Source organism: Oncorhynchus gorbuscha, linkage group LG18 (genome assembly GCF_021184085.1).
Source record: "Oncorhynchus gorbuscha isolate QuinsamMale2020 ecotype Even-year linkage group LG18, OgorEven_v1.0, whole genome shotgun sequence".
Lineage (NCBI taxonomy): Eukaryota > Metazoa > Chordata > Actinopteri > Salmoniformes > Salmonidae > Oncorhynchus > Oncorhynchus gorbuscha.
The window spans coordinates 18,614,509-18,633,914 of record NC_060190.1 but is presented as its reverse complement, the minus strand read 5'-3'; the positions used below and the strand labels follow the sequence as shown (position 1 = coordinate 18,633,914).

The following is a 19,406-nucleotide window of genomic DNA, read 5'->3' as shown; positions in this document are numbered from 1 at the left end:
AGGGCACGTCTTATCTTTATCCTTAACTTGACTGCCAGATGTGCTCGGGAGGGAGATGCTACAGCTATTTAGGTCAGAGGCGTTGTGCTGTGATGTGTTGCTTAATTTAGAAGAAAACAAATGAAACTACTGTTGCTTGATTGAGTGATTTGAGACGGCAGGGAGGTCCATGCTATCATTGACATTCCTCTTTTGGGGCTTTAGGGACTATGAAGATACCCTTAGTTGCATGGCCTTGTGGCGTATGAATGTCTGTCAGAGCTGTGTGTCAGTGGATTGAATAGACGGTTTGGAGTTTTTAACACCTTAATGTTCCTAACAAAATTGAGAAGTGATGCAGACAATGTCTCCTGTACTTCGGGCCAGGAAAGGCCAACATGAATTTAGTTAACATTAGATCTCTTGGAACATTGCAGGGCCAAGACGTGCTGTTCTGTTCTGAGCCAGACTTAGCTTTATTATGTCTTTCTCTGCAGCACCTGACCATATTACTAGGAAGTAGACAAGATATGATCCAACTGCAGCCAGTATGACTTGTTCGGCCAGTTGTGGTGTTAAGAATGCTGAGCATCTCCTTTCCCCAGCTCCCCGTCTTGTCAACAATTGAATCAATATACCTCGACCATGACCATTCACAGTCTACGGTGACACCAGGAAGTATAGTTTCCTCAACTTGTTCTATAGTCACATTTTTCATAACCAGGTCCATTTTAGGACTAGAGCTTAAAGGGATACTTCGGGATTTCGGCAATGAGGCCCTTAATCTACTTCCCCAGAGTCCGAGTTGCAGTGATTTCGCTAGCTGTGGCCGCTGATGTGTATAGGGTTGAACACTCATCATACATAGACACACAGGCTTTGTTTGAGGCTAGAAAACAGTAACGGGCTTTTGCGGAATTTCACACTACATGTATTACGTTAGAGAGGCTTCCATTGAAGAAATCCCTCTGTGTTCTATTAGATAGATAGCTTTTAATTCATGATATGCGTGTAAAGCCATAACACATACATTTTTCCGCTAACAGATTAGGGTCAATATCAAAAGGCTGCACTGCAATCTAACAGTACAGCTTCCACCGTCTGTTTATTATCAATTTCTTTCAGCCATTCGTATTAGTGCAGTATGTGCAGAATGACCTTCTCTCTAGGCAAGTCTGTTGTTAATTTGTTCATGAAGTAATAACATTGTATCTGGTCAAACACAATTCTTTCCGAACGTTTTCTCAAGCCAGCAGTAGACTTATTGATCTGCTATTAGAACCAGAAAAGAGCGCTTTACCATTCATGGGTAGCGTAATGACTTTAGCTTCCCTTCAGGTCTGAGATTTTAAGATTTTTTTTTCCTTCTCCAAGCTGATATCGAAGATATGAGACATAGGAGCGGCAAACATATTCCGTTACTATCCCCAGGAGCTTTCCATCCAAGTTGTCAATAACAGGTGGTTTCTTCATTTTTTTCACCTCTTCCACACTAACTTTATGACGTTTAAATGAACCTTGCTTTTCTTTCATAATTCGGTATTTTATGCTTGAATATGATGGCTCACAGTTTGTTTTTGGAGTTTAATGCCTGAATTTGCCCACTTTGCCAATGAAGTAGTTGTTGAAATAATTGGCCACATCACAGGATTTCGTGACGAATTAGCTATCTGATTCAATAAAAGACGTGTTGAATTAGTCTTTCTGCCCATAATTGAATCTCGTGCTCTACAAAGCTTTTTTCCATCATATTTTATATATTTTATCGTAGTTTCATAATACAGTTTCTTCTTCTTTTTGTTTAGTTTAGTCACACCATTTCTCAATTTACAGTAGGTTTGCCAATCAGGTGTGCAGCAAGACACATTAGCCACTCCACTCCTTTTTTTCACTTCCTCATCGATCCACGGCGTCTCAGCAGTTCTAACAGTCCGTTTCTTAATTGTCATGCAGGTGAAAGAGGACCCAAAAGCGACTTAACAGAAACAGAGTTTATTTAAGTCCAAACAGGGAATAACAGAAATCCTCTAGTCTGTAGAGGGGAATAACTGGAGAAGCGGCCACAGACTGCAGGTCGCTTCGGGTAGGCGCAGGCCGTAGTTGACAGAGACACCTGCTCACACGCAGCATCTGATGAAGGCAAAAAAACACGACAGGACAGGGCGATACACAATCACAGCAAAAACACGACAGGACAGGGCGAAACGCAATCACAGCATGGTGAATACTAAACAAGGAACCGACGGGACAGGAACGGAACACAAAGGAATAAATAGGGACTCTAATCAGGGGAAAGGATCGGGAACAGGTGTGGGAAGACTAAATGATGATTAGGGGAATAGGAACAGCTGGGAGCAGGAACGGAACGATAGAGAGAAGAGAGAGCGAGAGAGTGAGAGAGGGAGGGGGAGAGAGAGGGATAGAAGGAGGGAAAGAACCAAATAAGACCAGCAGAGGGAAACGAATAGAATGGGGAGCACAGGGACAAGACATGATAATAAATGACAAACATGACAGTACCCCCACTCACCGAGCGCCTCCTGGCGCACTCGAGGAGGAATCCTGGCGGCAACGGAGGAAATCATCGATGAGTGAACGGTCCAGCACGTCCCGAGACGGAACCCAACTCCTCTCCTCAGGACCGTAACCCTCCCAATCCACTAAGTATTGGTGACCCCGTCCCCCGGAACGCATGTCCATGATCTTATGTACCTTGTAAATAGGTGCGCTCTCGACAAGGACGGGAGGGGGGAGGGAAGACGAACGGGGGTGCGAAGAAAGGGCTTAACACAGGAGACATGGAAGACAGGATGGACGCGACGAAGATGTCGCGGAAGAAGCAGTCGCACAGCGACAGGATTGACGACCTGGGAGACACGGAACGGACCAATGAACCGCGGAGTCAACTTACGAGAAGCTGTCGTAAGAGGAAGGTTGCGAGTGGAAAGCCACACTCTCTGGCCGCAACAATACCTTGGACTCTTAATCCTGCGTTTATTGGCGGCTCTCACCGTCTGTGCCCTGTAACGGCAAAGTGCAGACCTCACCCTCCTCCAGGTGCGCTCACAACGTTGGACAAACGCTTGAGCGGAGGGAACGCTGGACTCGGCAAGCTGGGATGAGAACAGAGGAGGCTGGTAACCCAGACTACTCTGAAACGGAGATAACCCGGTAGCAGACGAAGGAAGCGAATTGTGAGCGTATTCTGCCCAGGGGAGCTGTTCTGCCCAAGACGCAGGGTTTCTGAAAGAAAGGCTGCGTAGTATGCGACCAATCGTCTGATTGGCCCTCTCTGCTTGACCGTTAGACTGGGGATGAAACCCGGAAGAGAGACTGACGGACGCACCAATCAAACGACAGAACTCCCTCCAAAACTGTGACGTGAATTGCGGGCCTCTGTCTGAAACGGCGTCTAACGGGAGGCCATGAATTCTGAATACATTCTCAATAATGATTTGTGCCGTCTCCTTAGCGGAAGGAAGTTTAGCGAGGGGAATGAAATGTGCCGCCTTAGAGAACCTATCGACAACCGTCAGAATCACAGTCTTCCCCGCAGACAAAGGCAGACCGGTAATGAAGTCTAAGGCAATGTGAGACCATGGTCGAGAAGGAATGGGGAGCGGTCTGAGACGACCGGCAGGAGGAGAGTTACCCGACTTAGTCTGCGCGCAGTCCGAACAAGCAGCCACGAAACGGCGCGTGTCACGCTCCTGAGTCGGCCACCAAAAGCGCTGGCGAATAGACGCAAGAGTGCCTCGAACACCGGGATGACCAGCTAACTTGGCAGAGTGAGCCCACTGAAGAACAGCCAGACGAGTGGAAACAGGAACGAAAAGGAGGTTACTAGGACAAGCGCGCGCGACGCAGTGTGCGTGAGTGCTTGCTTAACCTGTCTTTCAATTCCCCAGACTGTTAACCCGACAACACGCCCATAAGGAAGAATCCCCTCGGGATCAGTAGAAGCCACAGAAGAACTAAACAGACGGGATAAGGCATCAGGCTTGGTGTTCTTGCTACCCGGACGGTAAGAAATCACAAACTCGAAACGAGCGAAAAACAACGCCCAACGAGCTTGACGGGCATTAAGTCGTTTGGCAGAACGGATGTACTCAAGGTTCTTATGGTCTGTCCAAACGACAAAAGGAACGGTCGCCCCCTCCAACCACTGTCGCCATTCGCCTAGGGCTAAGCGGATGGCGAGCAGTTCACGGTTACCCACATCATAGTTGCGCTCAGATGGCGACAGGCGATGAGAAAAATAAGCGCAAGGATGAACCTTATCGTCAGACTGGAAGCGCTGGGATAGAATGGCTCCCACGCCTACCTCTGAAGCGTCAACCTCGACAATGAATTGTCTAGTGACGTCAGGAGTAACGAGGATAGGAGCGGACGTAAAACGTTCTTTTAGAAGATCAAAAGCTCCCTGGGCGGAACCGGACCACTTAAAACACGTCTTGACAGAAGTAAGAGCTGTGAGAGGGGCAGCAACTTGACCGAAATTACGAATGAAACGCCGATAGAAATTAGCGAAACCTAAAAAGCGCTGCAACTCGACACGTGACCTTGGAACGGGCCAATCACTGACAGCTTGGACCTTAGCGGAATCCATCTGAATGCCTTCAGCGGAAATAACGGAACCGAGAAAAGTAACGGAGGAGACATGAAAAGAGCACTTCTCAGCCTTTACGTAGAGACAATTCTCTAAAAGGCGCTGTAGAACACGTCGAACGTGCTGAACATGAATCTCGAGTGACGGAGAAAAAAAATCAGGATATCGTCAAGATAGACAAAAACAAAAATGTTCAGCATGTCTCTCAGAACATCATTAACTAATGCCTGAAAAACAGCTGGCGCATTGGCGAGACCGAACGGCAGAACCCGGTACTCAAAATGCCCTAACGGAGTGTTAAACGCCGTTTTCCACTCGTCCCCCTCTCTGATGCGCACGAGATGGTAAGCGTTACGAAGGTCCAACTTAGTAAAGCACCTGGCTCCCTGCAGAATCTCGAAGGCTGATGACATAAGGGGAAGCGGATAACGATTCTTAACCGTTATGTCATTCAGCCCTCGATAATCCACGCAGGGGCGCAGAGTACCGTCCTTCTTCTTAACAAAAAGAACCCCGCCCCGGCCGGAGAAGAAGAAGGCACTATGGTACCGGCGTCAAGAGACACAGACAAATAATCCTCGAGAGCCTTACGTTCGGGAGCCGACAGAGAGTATAGTCTACCTCGAGGAGGAGTGGTCCCCGGAAGGAGATCAATACTACAATCATACGACCGGTGAGGAGGAAGGGAGTTGGCTCGGGACCGACTGAAGACCGTGCGCAGATCATGATATTCCTCCGGCACTCCTGTCAAATCGCCAGGTTCCTCCTGAGAAGTAGGGACAGAAGAAACGGGAGGGATGGCAGACATTAAACACTTCACATGACAAGAAACGTTCCAGGATAGGATAGAATTACTAGACCAATTAATAGAAGGATTATGACATACTAGCCAGGGATGACCCAAAACAACAGGTGTAAACGGTGAACGGAAAATCAAAAAGAAATAGTCTCACTGTGGTTACCAGATACTGTGAGAGTTAAAGGTAGTGTCTCAAATTTGATACTGGGAAGATGACTACCATCTAAGGCAAACATGGGCGTAGACCTGTCTAACGGTCTGAAAGGAATGTTATGTTTCCGAACCCATGCTTCGTCCATGAAACAACCCTCAGCCCCAGAGTCAATCAAGGCACTGCATGTAGCACCCGAACCGGTCCAGCGTAGATGGACCGACATAGTAGTACAAGATCTAGATGAAGGGACCTGAGTAGTAGCGCTCACCAGTAGCCCTCCGCTTACTGATGGGCTCTGGCCTCTTACTGGACATGAATTAACAAAATGTCCAGCAACTCCGCAATAGAGGCACAGGCGGTTGGTGATCCTCCGTTCCCTCTCCTTAGTCGAGATGCGAATCCCTCCCAGCTGCATGGGCTCAGACTCTGAGCCAGAGGAGGGAGATGGTTGCGATGCGGAGCAGGGAAACACCGTTGATGCGAGCTCTCTTCCACGAGCCCGGTGACGAAGATCTACCCGTCGTTCTATGCGGATGGCGAGAGCAATCAAAGAGTCCACATCTGAAGGAACCTCCCGGGAGAGAATCTCATCCTTAACCACTGCGTGGAGTCCCTCCAGAAAACGAGCGAGCAGCGCCGGCTCGTTCCACTCACTAGAGGCAGCAAGAGTGCGAAACTCAATAGAATAATCCGTTATGGACCGTTCACCTTGGCATAAGGAAGCCAGGGCCCTAGAAGCCTCCCTACCAAAAACTGAACGGTCAAAAACCCGAATCATCTCCTCTTTAAAGTTCTGGAACTTGTTAGAGCAATCAGCCCTTGCCTCCCAGATAGCTGTGCCCCATTCTCGAGCCCGGCCAGTAAGGAGTGAAATGACGTAAGCAACCCGAGCTCTCTCTCTAGAGTATGTGTTGGGTTGGAGAGAGAACACAATCTCACACTGCGTGAGAAAGGAGCGGCACTCAGTGGGCTGCCCGGAGTAGCAAGGTGGGTTATTAACCCTAGGTTCTGGAGGCTCGGCAGGCCAGGAAGTAACAGGTGGCACGAGACGTAGACTCTGGAACTGTCCAGAGAGGTCGGAAACCTGAGCGGCCAGGTTCTCCACGGCATGGCGAGCAGCAGACAATTCCTGCTCGTGTCTGCCGAGCATGGCTCCTTGGATCTCGACGGCAGTGTAACGAGCGTCTGAAGTCGCTGGGTCCATTCCTTGGTCGGTTCCTTCTGTCATGCAGGTGAAAGAGGACCCAAAAGCGCGACTTAACAGAAACAGAGTTTATTTAAGTCCAAACAGGGAATAACAGAAATCCTCTAGTCTGTAGAGGGAATAACTGGAGAAGCGGCCACAGACTGCAGGTCGCTTCGGGTAGGCGCAGGCCGTAGTTGACAGAGACACCTGCTCACACGCAGCATCTGATGAAGGCAAAAAACACGACAGGACAGGGCGATACACAATCACAGCAAAAACACGACAGGACAGGGCGAAACGCAATCACAGCATGGTGAATACTAAACAAGGAACCGACGGGACAGGAACGGAACACAAAGGAATAAATAGGGACTCTAATCAGGGGAAAGGATCGGGAACAGGTGTGGGAAGACTAAATGATGATTAGGGGAATAGGAACAGCTGGGAGCAGGAACGGAACGATAGAGAGAAGAGAGAGCGAGAGAGTGAGAGAGGGAGGGGGAGAGAGAGGGATAGAAGGAGGGAAAGAACCAAATAAGACCAGCAGAGGGAAACGAATAGAATGGGGAGCACAGGGACAAGACATGATAATAAATGACAAACATGACATTAATAGGTGCATGTTTATCAATAACTGGAAGGGGCAATTTCAGAAATGTATTACAGCGTGTGGATGCTCCCCACTACACACATTTGACCAATCAATCTTCTTTACATCTTCAGCATAGGAATCACTACAAAAATGGTTGTATGATCTCTTAAACACTATTTTAGGCCCTGCCTTTGGAACCTTGGCTTTTCTGGATGCAGCTATTATATTGTGGTCACTACATCCAATGGTTGTGGATGCACCTATAGAACAAAGTTCTGCAGCATTACAAAAAATATAATCAATACACGTGGATGATATACAGTAGTTCCTGTACTGTTTGTAGCTTGATTAATAACCTGAAGCAGATTATAGGCATTGGTTACAGTAAGCAGTTTCTTCTTGAGCGGGACAACTGGATGAAAACCTATATTTTTAGGTCACCCGGAAAATAGGCCTCTCTATTAACATCATATACACTATCAAGCATTGCACATATATTATCCGGATAATGAATGTTAGCACTTGGTGGCCAGTAGCAGCACCACAAAATAAGGCTTTAGATGAGGCAGATGAACCTGAAACCACAACACTGGAACAACCGTTGGCAAGGTATGATCTCTGAGCTTCACTGGAATCTGGCTCTGAACATACAGTGCATTCGGAAAGTATTCAGACCCCTTGACTTTTTCCACATTTTGTTACGTTACAGCCTTATTATAGATTTTTTGGGGGGGGTTATCCCTCATCAGTCTAACCATAATACCCCATAATGTCAAAGCAAAAATAGGTTTTTAGATTTTGTTTTACAAATGTATTAAAAATGAACATCTGAAATATCACATTTACATAAGTATTCAGACCCTTTACTCAGTACTTTGTTGACGCACTCTTCTCAGCGATTACAGCCTTGAGACTTCTTGGGTATGGCGCTACAAGCTTGGCACACCTATATTTGGGGAGTTTCTCCCATTCTTCTCTGCAGATCCCTCAAGCTCTGTCAGGTTGGATGACTGCAGTTATTTTCAGGTCTCTCCAGTGATATTTGATCAGGTTTAAGTCCGGACTCTGGCTGGGCCAAAGACATACAGAGATTTGTCCTGAAGCCACTCCTGCATTGTCTTGGCTGTGTGCTAAGGGTCGTTGTCCTGTTGGAAGGTGAACATTCACCCCAGTCTGAGGCCCTGAGTGGTTGGAGCAGGATCTCTCTGTACTTGGCTCCGTTCATCTTTCCCTCGATCCTGACGAGTTGCCCAGTCCCTGCCGCTGAAAAACATCCCCACAACATGATGCTGCCACCACGTGCTTCACCGTAAGGATAGTGCCAGGTTTCCTCCAGGCGTGACGCTTGGCATTCAGGCCAAAGAGTTCAAGCTTGGTTTCATCAGACCTGGGAATCTTGTTTCTCATGGTCCGAAAGTCCTTTAGGTCCCTTTTGACAAGCTCCAAGCGGCCTGTCATGTGCCTTTTACTGAGAAGTGGCTTCCATCTGGCCACTATGAAATTGGTGGATTGGCCTGATTGGTGGAGTGCTGCAGAGATGGTTGTCCTTCTGGAAGGTTCTCCCATCTCCACAAATCATATGCAATCTCAAGGATAATCAATGGAAACAGAATGCACCTGAGCTCAATTTTGAGTCTCATAGCAAAGGGTCTGTAAATAGCAAATACTTATGTAAGGTATTTCTGTTTTGGTGTTTCAATACATTTAAACATTTCTAAAAACCTGTTTTCACTTCGTCATTATTGGGTATTGTATGTAGATTGATGAGGGGGAAAATGTATTTTAATCTATTTTAGAATAATGCTGTAACGTAAGAAAACGTGAAAAGGGGAAAGGGGTCTAAATACTTTCCGAATGCATTGTATAAAGAGACACCTCCCCCGGATTTATTCCTGTCTTTTTTGGGATGTTATATCCCTGTAATGCTACTGCTGTGTTGTCAAATTAATTATCTAAGTGAGTCTCAGTGATGGCTAACATACACTATATATACAAAAGTATGTGGACACCCCTTCAAATTAGTTGATTCAGCTATTTCAGCAAAACCAGACTTTCAACGTGGCACCGTCAAAGGATACCACCTTTCCAACAAGTCAGTTTGTCAAATTTCTGCCCTGCTAGAGCTGCCCCAGTGAACTGTAAGTGCTGTTATTGTGAAGAGTAAATGTCTAGCATTAACAACGGGGCTCAGTTGTGAAGTGGTAGGCCACACAAGCTCACAGAATGGGACCGCCGAGTGCTGAAGCGGGCACTGCTTAAAAATCGCCTGTCCTCGGTTGCAACACTCACTACCAAGTTCCAAACTGCCTCTGGAAGCAACGTCAGAACAATAACTGTTCGTCGGGAGCTTCATGAAATGGATTTCCATGGCCGAGCAGCCGCACACAAGCCTAAGATCACCATGCGCAATGCCAAGCATTGGCTAGAGTGGTGTAAAACTCGCCGCCATTGGACTCTGGAGCTATGGAAAAGCGTTATCTGGAGTGATGAATCATGCGTCACCATCTGGCAGTCCGACAGACAAATCTGTGTCAGGAGAAGGAGAACGCTACCTGCCTGAATGGATAGTGTCAACTGTACATTTTGGTGGAGGAGAAATAATGCCAGGGGCTGTTTTTCATGGTTCGGGTTAGGCCCCTTAGTTCCAGTGAAGTGAAATATTAATGCTACCACATACAATGACCGAGACAATTCTGTACTTCCAACTTTGTGGCAACAGTTTGCGGAAGGCCCTTTCCTGTTTCAGCATAACAATGCCCTCTTGCACAAAGCGAGGTCCATACAGAAATGTTTTGTCTGTGTGGAAGAACTTGACACCTCAATCTTCTTATGATCTAGCTGCAGCTTTTCAGCGATAATTTTTCTCACTTTCTCCTCAGATTCCATCCAGGTCTTGTGTGGAGACTGGGATTCCTTCCCACAATGTTATTTGATTGTCCTTCTTGGTACTCCTGTTTGCCTGTCATTATTAACATCGATCATATGATCTTGTTGCAAATCCACGCAGGGTTTCCACCACCATTTAAATTTAAGCATCAGGTGTCTGTCTTACAGCCACATCCAGCCAAACATAGCGGATAAGCCAGATGTAGCGGGAAAGTTAGCAGAAATATAGCAGAACATAAGCCCAACGTTAGCTGAAGATTATCAGTATTTACATGAAAGGCTATACTCACTGAGGATGGGCCCAATCCTGTTAGCAGATGGTTAGCAGAACATTAGCAGAATATTAACAGAAGACTAACACAACTAGCAGAACATTAGCGGAACATTAAAAGAATGTGAACACAACTAGCAGAGCGTAAACACAAGGTTAGAATAACATTATAGTTAGCTGTAACACAAGGGGTTCTACTCACCGTGGATGGAGCCGATCTTGTTGCTCATAGCGTAGCGGATCAGCTGGTTGCCCGAGTCGTACATGACGAAGATCTGGTCGACGCTGAGCTGCTGGGTAGGTTGCACGGCCCTGACCGCCTCGTCATTGGGACAGCTCTGGTAGGTGATGGTCTGACGCCACTGGTAGGTCTTGGTCTGGACGCTGCCGTCCAGTAGGCTCACGGTGTAGTCGCGGTTGGAGGAGGAGGTGATCCCTGAAGAGAATTTGAAGAAGTGGAACGTTGCTACATTGAACATCCATATACAGTTGGTATCATAAGTATTCATCCCCTTGGCTTTTTTGTCCCACATTTTGTTGCGTTACGAAGTTGGATTGGATTTTGATATGATTGAAATAGATTTCATTTGGATTTTTTGTCATTGATCTAGACCAAATAGTCCATAATGTCAAAGTGAAAAGAAAATGTTTTTAAAAAAAACATCTCAAATGAATACAGTTGTTCCGTAATAATTCACCCCTTTTGTTCAGCCAAGCCTAAATTAGTTCAGGAGTCAAATTTCGCTTAACAAATCACATTGTGTGAAATAATAAGGGTTGACATTAATATTTTATGACTACCCCTTCCTCTCTCCCCCATATATACAATATCTGTAAGGTCCCTCAGTCAAGTGTTGAATTTCAACCACAAAGATCTTTTCCATTGGTAGATTGGTAACAACAACAAGTCAGACAATGAATATCTCTTTAAGCATTGGCTAGTAATAAGTATGCTGTGGATGATGTATTGAACCACCCAGGCACATCAAAGATACAGTTGTTCTTCTGAACTGAGCTGCAGGACAGGAAGGAAACTGCTCAGTGATTTCACCATGAGGCCATTGGTGATTTTAAATGGCTGTGATGGGAGAGAACTGAGGATGGAGCAACAACATTGTAGTGACTCCACAATAATGACCTAAATTAAGAATAAAAATGTGCAGAATATATACAGAATAGTCCAAAACATGTATTCTGTATGCAACCAGGCAAGAAAATACTACTGCAATAAAAGCACGCAAAGGAATATACTTTTTGGCCTAAATGGAAAGTCTTGTGTTTGGGGCTAATCCAACACAACACATCACTGAGTAATTGCCTCCTTATTGTCAGGCATTGTGATGGTTGCATCATGGTATGGGTATTCTTGAGGCAAAGACTGGGACCTTTTCAGGATAAATAGAAACAGGATGGAGCTAATCACAGGCAAAATCCTTAAGGAAAACCTGTTTCATTCTGCTTTCCAACAAACACTGGGAGAGGAATTCCCCTTTCAGAAGGACAACCTAAAACACAAGGCCAAGTCTACACTGGAGTTGCTTTACCAAGTTACAGTTTTGACTTAAATCTGCTTGAAAATCTATGGCAAGACTTGAATATGACACCTTGAAAGAGCTTGAAGAATTTTTAAAAGAATAATGGGCAAATATTGCGCAATCCAGGTGTGCAGAGCTCTTAGAAAATTTACCAAAGAAGACTCACAGCTGTAATTGCTGCCAAAAGTGTTTCTAAGACTATGTGTCTCATGAAAAGAATAAGATAGACTACTATCTGGTCGCACGTAAGAGCAATTGTATTAATAACAACATTGGGATTAATGCTGACCTTTCTTATGTGATTAGATGTATTACAAACTGTGACAGTGTTGAGTTCCAGGTTTGGGGTTACTCAATTCAGGAGATCAAAATCAGTTTTGTGAATTGACTCAATTGAAATGGAATTGACTGCATTCCATGTTATATTGGTGTGGTTATGACTTACGGTTACTGCCATACTGGTAGAGCTCCTTGTATGGGTCGATCTGGACAGTGGAGCCGTGTGGGACCTCAGGGAGACGGCCCTCCAGCTCGGTGCTCACCACCAGGTGGTCGTGCTCGTCGACACCCTTGAACTCCTGCTTGATGGTCAGCCTCTCGTTGCCCGGTAAGAAGGTCACCTCGGCCTGCCTGGAGAACACGCCGCCTGGGGAAGGGGGGGAACGGTTGAGGATGATTGTGGGGTTGAAGGGTGTTTGTGTGCGCGTGAGCAGAGATGGTGGTGGGAGAAGGAAAGTGAGCGATAACCAAGTCTCATAGGTTCTCTTCAGCTCCTGAGCACAAGTGTAGGATCGTCTTGCCTTACCCAAAAGCTCAACCATTATGTGATGAAACACAAAACCTAGCCGTACTGAAGATCAGCATTTAGGGGCAACTTAATTCTGCATCCTCACCCATTCCCTTGAGTGTATTCCCCCACTTTTGGTTCTCCCTGGAGCGAACAACATTACACATCAAAGGGGAACATTTTGAAAGAAGTGAAGTCCGCTGGAAGCAATGAGCTGGAGCAACATTTTGAGGCCCGAAAAGCAGAAAAATGCACCGAAAACGGGAACACAGAACAAATTCCCCATAATTTTACCCATCATCGCTCTACCAACAAATCATGGGCTCACGAGTGGTGCAGCGGTCGAAGGCACTGCATCTGCATTTACATTACATTTAAGTCATTTAGCAGACGCTCTTATCCAGAGCGACTTACAAATTGGTGCATTCACCTTATGACATCCAGTGGAACAGTCACTTTACAATAGTGCATCTAAATCTTAAAGGGGGGGGTGAGAGGGATTACTTATCCTGTCCTAGGTATTCCTTAAAGAGGTGGGGTTTCAGGTGTCTCCGGAAGGTGGTGATTGACTCCGCTGTCCTGGCGTCGTGAGGGAGTTTGTTCCACCATTGGGGGGCCAGAGCAGCGAACAGTTTTGACTGGGCTGAGCGGGAGCTGTACTTCCTCAGTGGTAGGGAGGCGAGCAGGCCAGAGGTGGATGAACGCAGTGCCCTTGTTTGGGTGTAGGGCCTGATTAGAGCCTGGAGGTACTGAGGTGCCGTTCCCCTCACAGCTCCGTAGGCAAGCACCATGGTCTTGTAGCGGATGCGAGCTTCAACTGGAAGCCAGTGGAGAGAACGGAGGAGCGGGGTGACGTGAGAGAACTTGGGAAGGTTGAACACCAGACGGGCTGCGGCGTTCTGGATGAGTTGAAGGGGTTTAATGGCACAGGCAGGGAGCCCAGCCAACAGCGAGTTGCAGTAATCCAGACGGGAGATGTCAAGTGCCTGGATTAGGACCTGCGCCGCTTCCTGTGTGAGGCAGGGTCGTACTCTGCGGATGTTGTAGAGCATGAACCTACAGGAACGGGCCACCGCCTTGATGTTGGTTGAGAACGATCTGGCCATGATTGGGAGTCCCATCGTCGTCCAGGTTTGGCCGGGGTAGGCTGTCATTGTAAATAAGAATTTGTTCTTAACTGACATGCCTTGTTAAATAGAGGTTGCATTTTTTTTAAACATCCAAGTGGAAGACTAAAGTGGAGTTCAACTTGTTGAGGAATGTGTCATGTTTGTCATTTATTATCATGTCTTGTCCCTGTGCTCCCCATTCTATTCGTTTCCCTCTGCTGGTCTTATTAGGTTCTTTCCCTCTTTCTATCCCTCTCTCTCCCCCTCCCTCTCTCACTCTCTCGCTCTCTCTTCTCTCTATCGTTCCGTTCCTGCTCCCAGCTGTTCCTATTCCCCTAATCATCATTTAGTCTTCCCACACCTGTTCCCGATCCTTTCCCCTGATTAGAGTCCCTATTTCTTCCTTTGTGTTCCGTTCCTGTCCTGTCGGTTCCTTGTTTAGAATTCACCGTGCTGTGATTGTGTATCGCCCTGTCCTGTCGTGTTTTTGCCTTCATCAGATGCTGCGTGTGAGCAGGTGTCTCTGTCAGCTACGGCCTGCGCCTACCCGAAGAGACCTGCAGTCTGTGGCCGCTTCTCCTGTTATTCCCCTCTACAGACTAGAGGATTTCTGTTATTCCCTGTTTGGACATTTCCTGTTAAGGATTCAGGATTTGTCGTTTTCTGTTTGGACTTGAATAAACTCTGTTTCTGTTAAGTCGCTTTTGGGTCCTCTTTCACCTGCATGACAGAAGGAACCGACCAAGGAATGGACCCAGCGACTTCAGACGCTCGTTACACTGCCGTCGAGATCCAAGGAGCCATGCTCGGCAGACACGAGCAGGAATTGTCTGCTGCTCGCCATGCCGTGGAGAACCTGGCCGCTCAGGTTTCCGACCTCTCTGGACAGTTCCAGAGTCTACGTCTCGTGCCACCTGTTACTTCCTGGCCTGCCGAGCCTCCAGAACCTAGGGTTAATAACCCACCTTGCTACTCCGGGCAGCCCACTGAGTGCCGCTCCTTTCTCACGCAGTGTGAGATTGTGTTCTCTCTCCAACCCAACACATACTCTAGAGAGAGAGCTCGGGTTGCTTACGTCATTTCACTCCTTACTGGCCGGGCTCGAGAATGGGGCACAGCTATCTGGGAGGCAAGGGCTGATTGCTCTAACAAGTTCCAGAACTTTAAAGAGGAGATGATTCGGGTTTTTGACCGTTCAGTTTTTGGTGGGGAGGCTTCTAGGGCCCTGGCTTCCTTATGCCAAGGTGAACGGTCCATAACGGATTATTCTATTGAGTTTCGCACTCTTGCTGCCTCTAGTGAGTGGAACGAGCCGGCGCTGCTCGCTCGTTTTCTGGAGGGACTCCACGCAGTGGTTAAGGATGAGATTCTCTCCCGGGAGGTTCCTTCAGATGTGGACTCTTTGATTGCTCTCGCCATCCGCATAGAACGACGGGTAGATCTTCGTCACCGGGCTCGTGGAAGAGAGCTCGCATCAACGGTGTTTCCCTGCTCCGCATCGCAACCATCTCCCTCCTCTGGCTTTGAGACTGAGCCCATGCAGCTGGGAGGGATTCGCATCTCGACTAAGGAGAGGGAACGGAGGATCACCAACCGCCTGTGCCTCTATTGCGGAGTTGCTGGACATTTTGTTAATTCATGTCCAGTAAAAGCCAGAGCTCATCTGTAAGCGGAGGGCTACAGGTGAGCGCAACTACTCAAGTCTCTCCATCAAAATCCTGTACTACTTTGTCGGTCCATCTACGCTGGACCGGTTCGGGTGCTACATGTAGTGCCTTGATAGACTCTGGGGCTGAGGGTTGTTTCATGGACGAAGCATGGGTTCGGAAACATGACATTCCTTTCAGAGAGTTAGAGAAGCCTACGCCCATGTTCGCCTTAGATGGTAGTCATCTTCCCAGTATCAGATTTGAGACACTACCTTTAACCCTCACAGTATCTGGTAACCACAGTGAGACTATTTCTTTTTTGATTTTCCGTTCACCGTTTACACCTGTTGTTTTGGGTCATCCCTGGCTAGTATGTCATAATCCTTCTATTAATTGGTCTAGTAATTCTATCCTATCCTGGAACGTTTCTTGTCATGTGAAGTGTTTAATGTCTGCCATCCCTCCCGTTTCTTCTGTCCCTACTTCTCAGGAGGAACCTGGCGATTTGACAGGAGTGCCGGAGGAATATCATGATCTGCGCACGGTCTTCAGTCGGTCCCGAGCCAACTCCCTTCCTCCTCACCGGTCGTATGATTGTAGTATTGATCTCCTTCCGGGGACCACTCCTCCTCGAGGTAGACTATACTCTCTGTCGGCTCCCGAACGTAAGGCTCTCGAGGATTATTTGTCTGTGTCTCTTGGCGCCGGTACCATAGTGCCTTCTTCCTCTCCGGCCGGGGCGGGGTTCTTTTTTGTTAAGAAGAAGGACGGTACTCTGCGCCCCTGCGTGGATTATCGAGGGCTGAATGACATAACGGTTAAGAATCGTTATCCGCTTCCCCTTATGTCATCAGCCTTCGAGATTCTGCAGGGAGCCAGGTGCTTTACTAAGTTGGACCTTCGTAACGCTTACCATCTCGTGCGCATCAGAGAGGGGACGAGTGGAAAACGGCGTTTAACACTCCGTTAGGGCATTTTGAGTACCGGGTTCTGCCGTTCGGTCTCGCCAATGCGCCAGCTGTTTTTCAGGCATTAGTTAATGATGTTCTGAGAGACATGCTGAACATCTTTGTTTTTGTCTATCTTGACGATATCCTGATTTTTCTCCGTCACTCGAGATTCATGTTCAGCACGTTCGACGTGTTCTACAGCGCCTTTTAGAGAATTGTCTCTACGTAAAGGCTGAGAAGTGCTCTTTTCATGTCTCCTCCGTTACTTTTCTCGGTTCCGTTATTTCCGCTGAAGGCATTCAGATGGATTCCGCTAAGGTCCAAGCTGTCAGTGATTGGCCCGTTCCAAGGTCACGTGTCGAGTTGCAGCGCTTTTTAGGTTTCGCTAATTTCTATCGGCGTTTCATTCGTAATTTCGGTCAAGTTGCTGCCCCTCTCACAGCTCTTACTTCTGTCAAGACGTGTTTTAAGTGGTCCGGTTCCGCCCAGGGAGCTTTTGATCTTCTAAAAGAACGTTTTACGTCCGCTCCTATCCTCGTTACTCCTGACGTCACTAGACAATTCATTGTCGAGGTTGGCGCTTCAGAGGTAGGCGTGGGAGCCATTCTATCCCAGCGCTTCCAGTCTGACGATAAGGTTCATCCTTGCGCTTATTTTTCTCATCGCCTGTCGCCATCTGAGCGCAACTATGATGTGGGTAACCGTGAACTGCTCGCCATCCGCTTAGCCCTAGGCGAATGGCGACAGTGGTTGGAGGGGGCGACCGTTCCTTTTGTCGTTTGGACAGACCATAAGAACCTTGAGTACATCCGTTCTGCCAAACGACTTAATGCCCGTCAAGCTCGTTGGGCGTTGTTTTTCGCTCGTTTCGAGTTTGTGATTTCTTACCGTCCGGGTAGCAAGAACACCAAACCTGATGCCTTATCCCGTCTGTTTAGTTCTTCTGTGGCTTCTACTGATCCCGAGGGATTCTTCCTTATGGGCGTGTTGTCGGGTTAACAGTCTGGGGAATTGAAAGACAGGTTAAGCAAGCACTCACGCACACTGCGTCGCCGCGCGCTTGTCCTAGTAACCTCCTTTTCGTTCCTGTTTCCACTCGTCTGGCTGTTCTTCAGTGGGCTCACTCTGCCAAGTTAGCTGGTCATCCCGGTGTTCGAGGCACTCTTGCGTCTATTCGCCAGCGCTTTTGGTGGCCGACTCAGGAGCGTGACACGCGCCGTTTCGTGGCTGCTTGTTCGGACTGCGCGCAGACTAAGTCGGGTAACTCTCCTCCTGCCGGTCGTCTCAGACCGCTCCCCATTCCTTCTCGACCATGGTCTCACATCGCCTTAGACTTCATTACCGGTCTGCCTTTGTCTGCGGGAAGACTGTGATTCTTACGGTTGTCGATAGGTTCTCTAAGGCGGCACATTTCATTCCCCTCGCTAAACTTCCTTCCGCTAAGGAGACGGCACAAATCATTATTGAGAATGTATTCAGAATTCATGGCCTCCCGTTAGACGCCGTTTCAGACAGAGGCCCGCAATTCACGTCACAGTTTTGGAGGGAGTTCTGTCGTTTGATTGGTGCGTCCGTCAGTCTCTCTTCCGGGTTTCATCCCCAGTCTAACGGTCAAGCAGAGAGGGCCAATCAGACGATTGGTCGCATACTACGCAGCCTTTCTTTCAGAAACCCTGCGTCTTGGGCAGAACAGCTCCCTGGGCAGAATACGCTCACAATTCGCTTCCTTCGTCTGCTACCGGGTTATCTCCGTTTCAGAGTAGTCTGGGTTACCAGCCTCCTCTGTTCTCATCCCAGCTTGCCGAGTCCAGCGTTCCCTCCGCTCAAGCGTTTGTCCAACGTTGTGAGCGCACCTGGAGGAGGGTGAGGTCTGCACTTTGCCGTTACAGGGCACAGACGGTGAGAGCCGCCAATAAACGCAGGATTAAGAGTCCAAGGTATTGTTGCGGCCAGAGAGTGTGGCTTTCCACTCGCAACCTTCCTCTTACGACAGCTTCTCGTAAGTTGACTCCGCGGTTCATTGGTCCGTTCCGTGTCTCCCAGGTCGTCAATCCTGTCGCTGTGCGACTGCTTCTTCCGCGACATCTTCGTCGCGTCCATCCTGTCTTCCATGTCTCCTGTGTTAAGCCCTTTCTTCGCACCCCGTTCGTCTTCCCTCCCCCTCCCCGTCCTTGTCGAGAGCGCACCTATTTACAAGGTACATAAGATCATGGACATGCGTTCTCGGGGACGGGGTCACCAATACTTAGTGGATTGGGAGGGTTACGGTCCTGAGGAGAGGAGTTGGGTTCCGTCTCGGGACGTGCTGGACCGTTCACTCATCGATGATTTCCTCCGTTGCCGCCAGGATTCCTCCTCGAGTGCGCCAGGAGGCGCTCGGTGAGTGGGGGGTACTGTCATGTTTGTCATTTATTATCATGTCTTGTCCCTGTGCTCCCCATTCTATTCGTTTCCCTCTGCTGGTCTTATTAGGTTCTTTCCCTCTTTCTATCCCTCTCTCTCCCCTCCCTCTCTCACTCTCTCGCTCTCTCTTCTCTCTATCGTTCCATTCCTGCTCCCAGCTGTTCCTATTCCCCTAATCATCATTTAGTCTTCCCACACCTGTTCCCGATCCTTTCCCCTGATTAGAGTCCCTATTTCTTCCTTTGTGTTCCGTTCCTGTCCTGTCGGTTCCTTGTTTAGAATTCACCGTGCTGTGATTGTGTATCGCCCTGTCCTGTCGTGTTTTTGCCTTCATCAGATGCTGCGTGTGAGCAGGTGTCTCTGTCAGCTACGGCCTGCGCCTACCCGAAGCGACCTGCAGTCTGTGGCCGCTTCTCCTGTTATTCCCCTCTACAGACTAGAGGATTTCTGTTATTCCCTGTTTGGACATTTCCTGTTAAGGATTCAGGATTTGTCGT

General features: G+C 47.9%; 1 protein-coding gene across 1 annotated transcript in view; it reads right to left on the bottom strand.

The window, feature by feature from the left end:
- Positions 1 to 19,406, bottom strand: part of LOC124003046 (nidogen-1-like) — a 74,092-nt gene that overhangs the window by 29,953 nt on the left and 24,733 nt on the right. Inside the window, exons 7-8 of the mRNA XM_046311032.1 lie at positions 12,457 to 12,657; positions 10,679 to 10,912 (exon numbers count right to left, since the gene is read on the bottom strand). Of these exons, the coding sequence (XP_046166988.1) occupies positions 10,679 to 10,912; positions 12,457 to 12,657 (435 nt within the window). The remainder of the gene's footprint in view (positions 1 to 10,678; positions 10,913 to 12,456; positions 12,658 to 19,406) is intronic.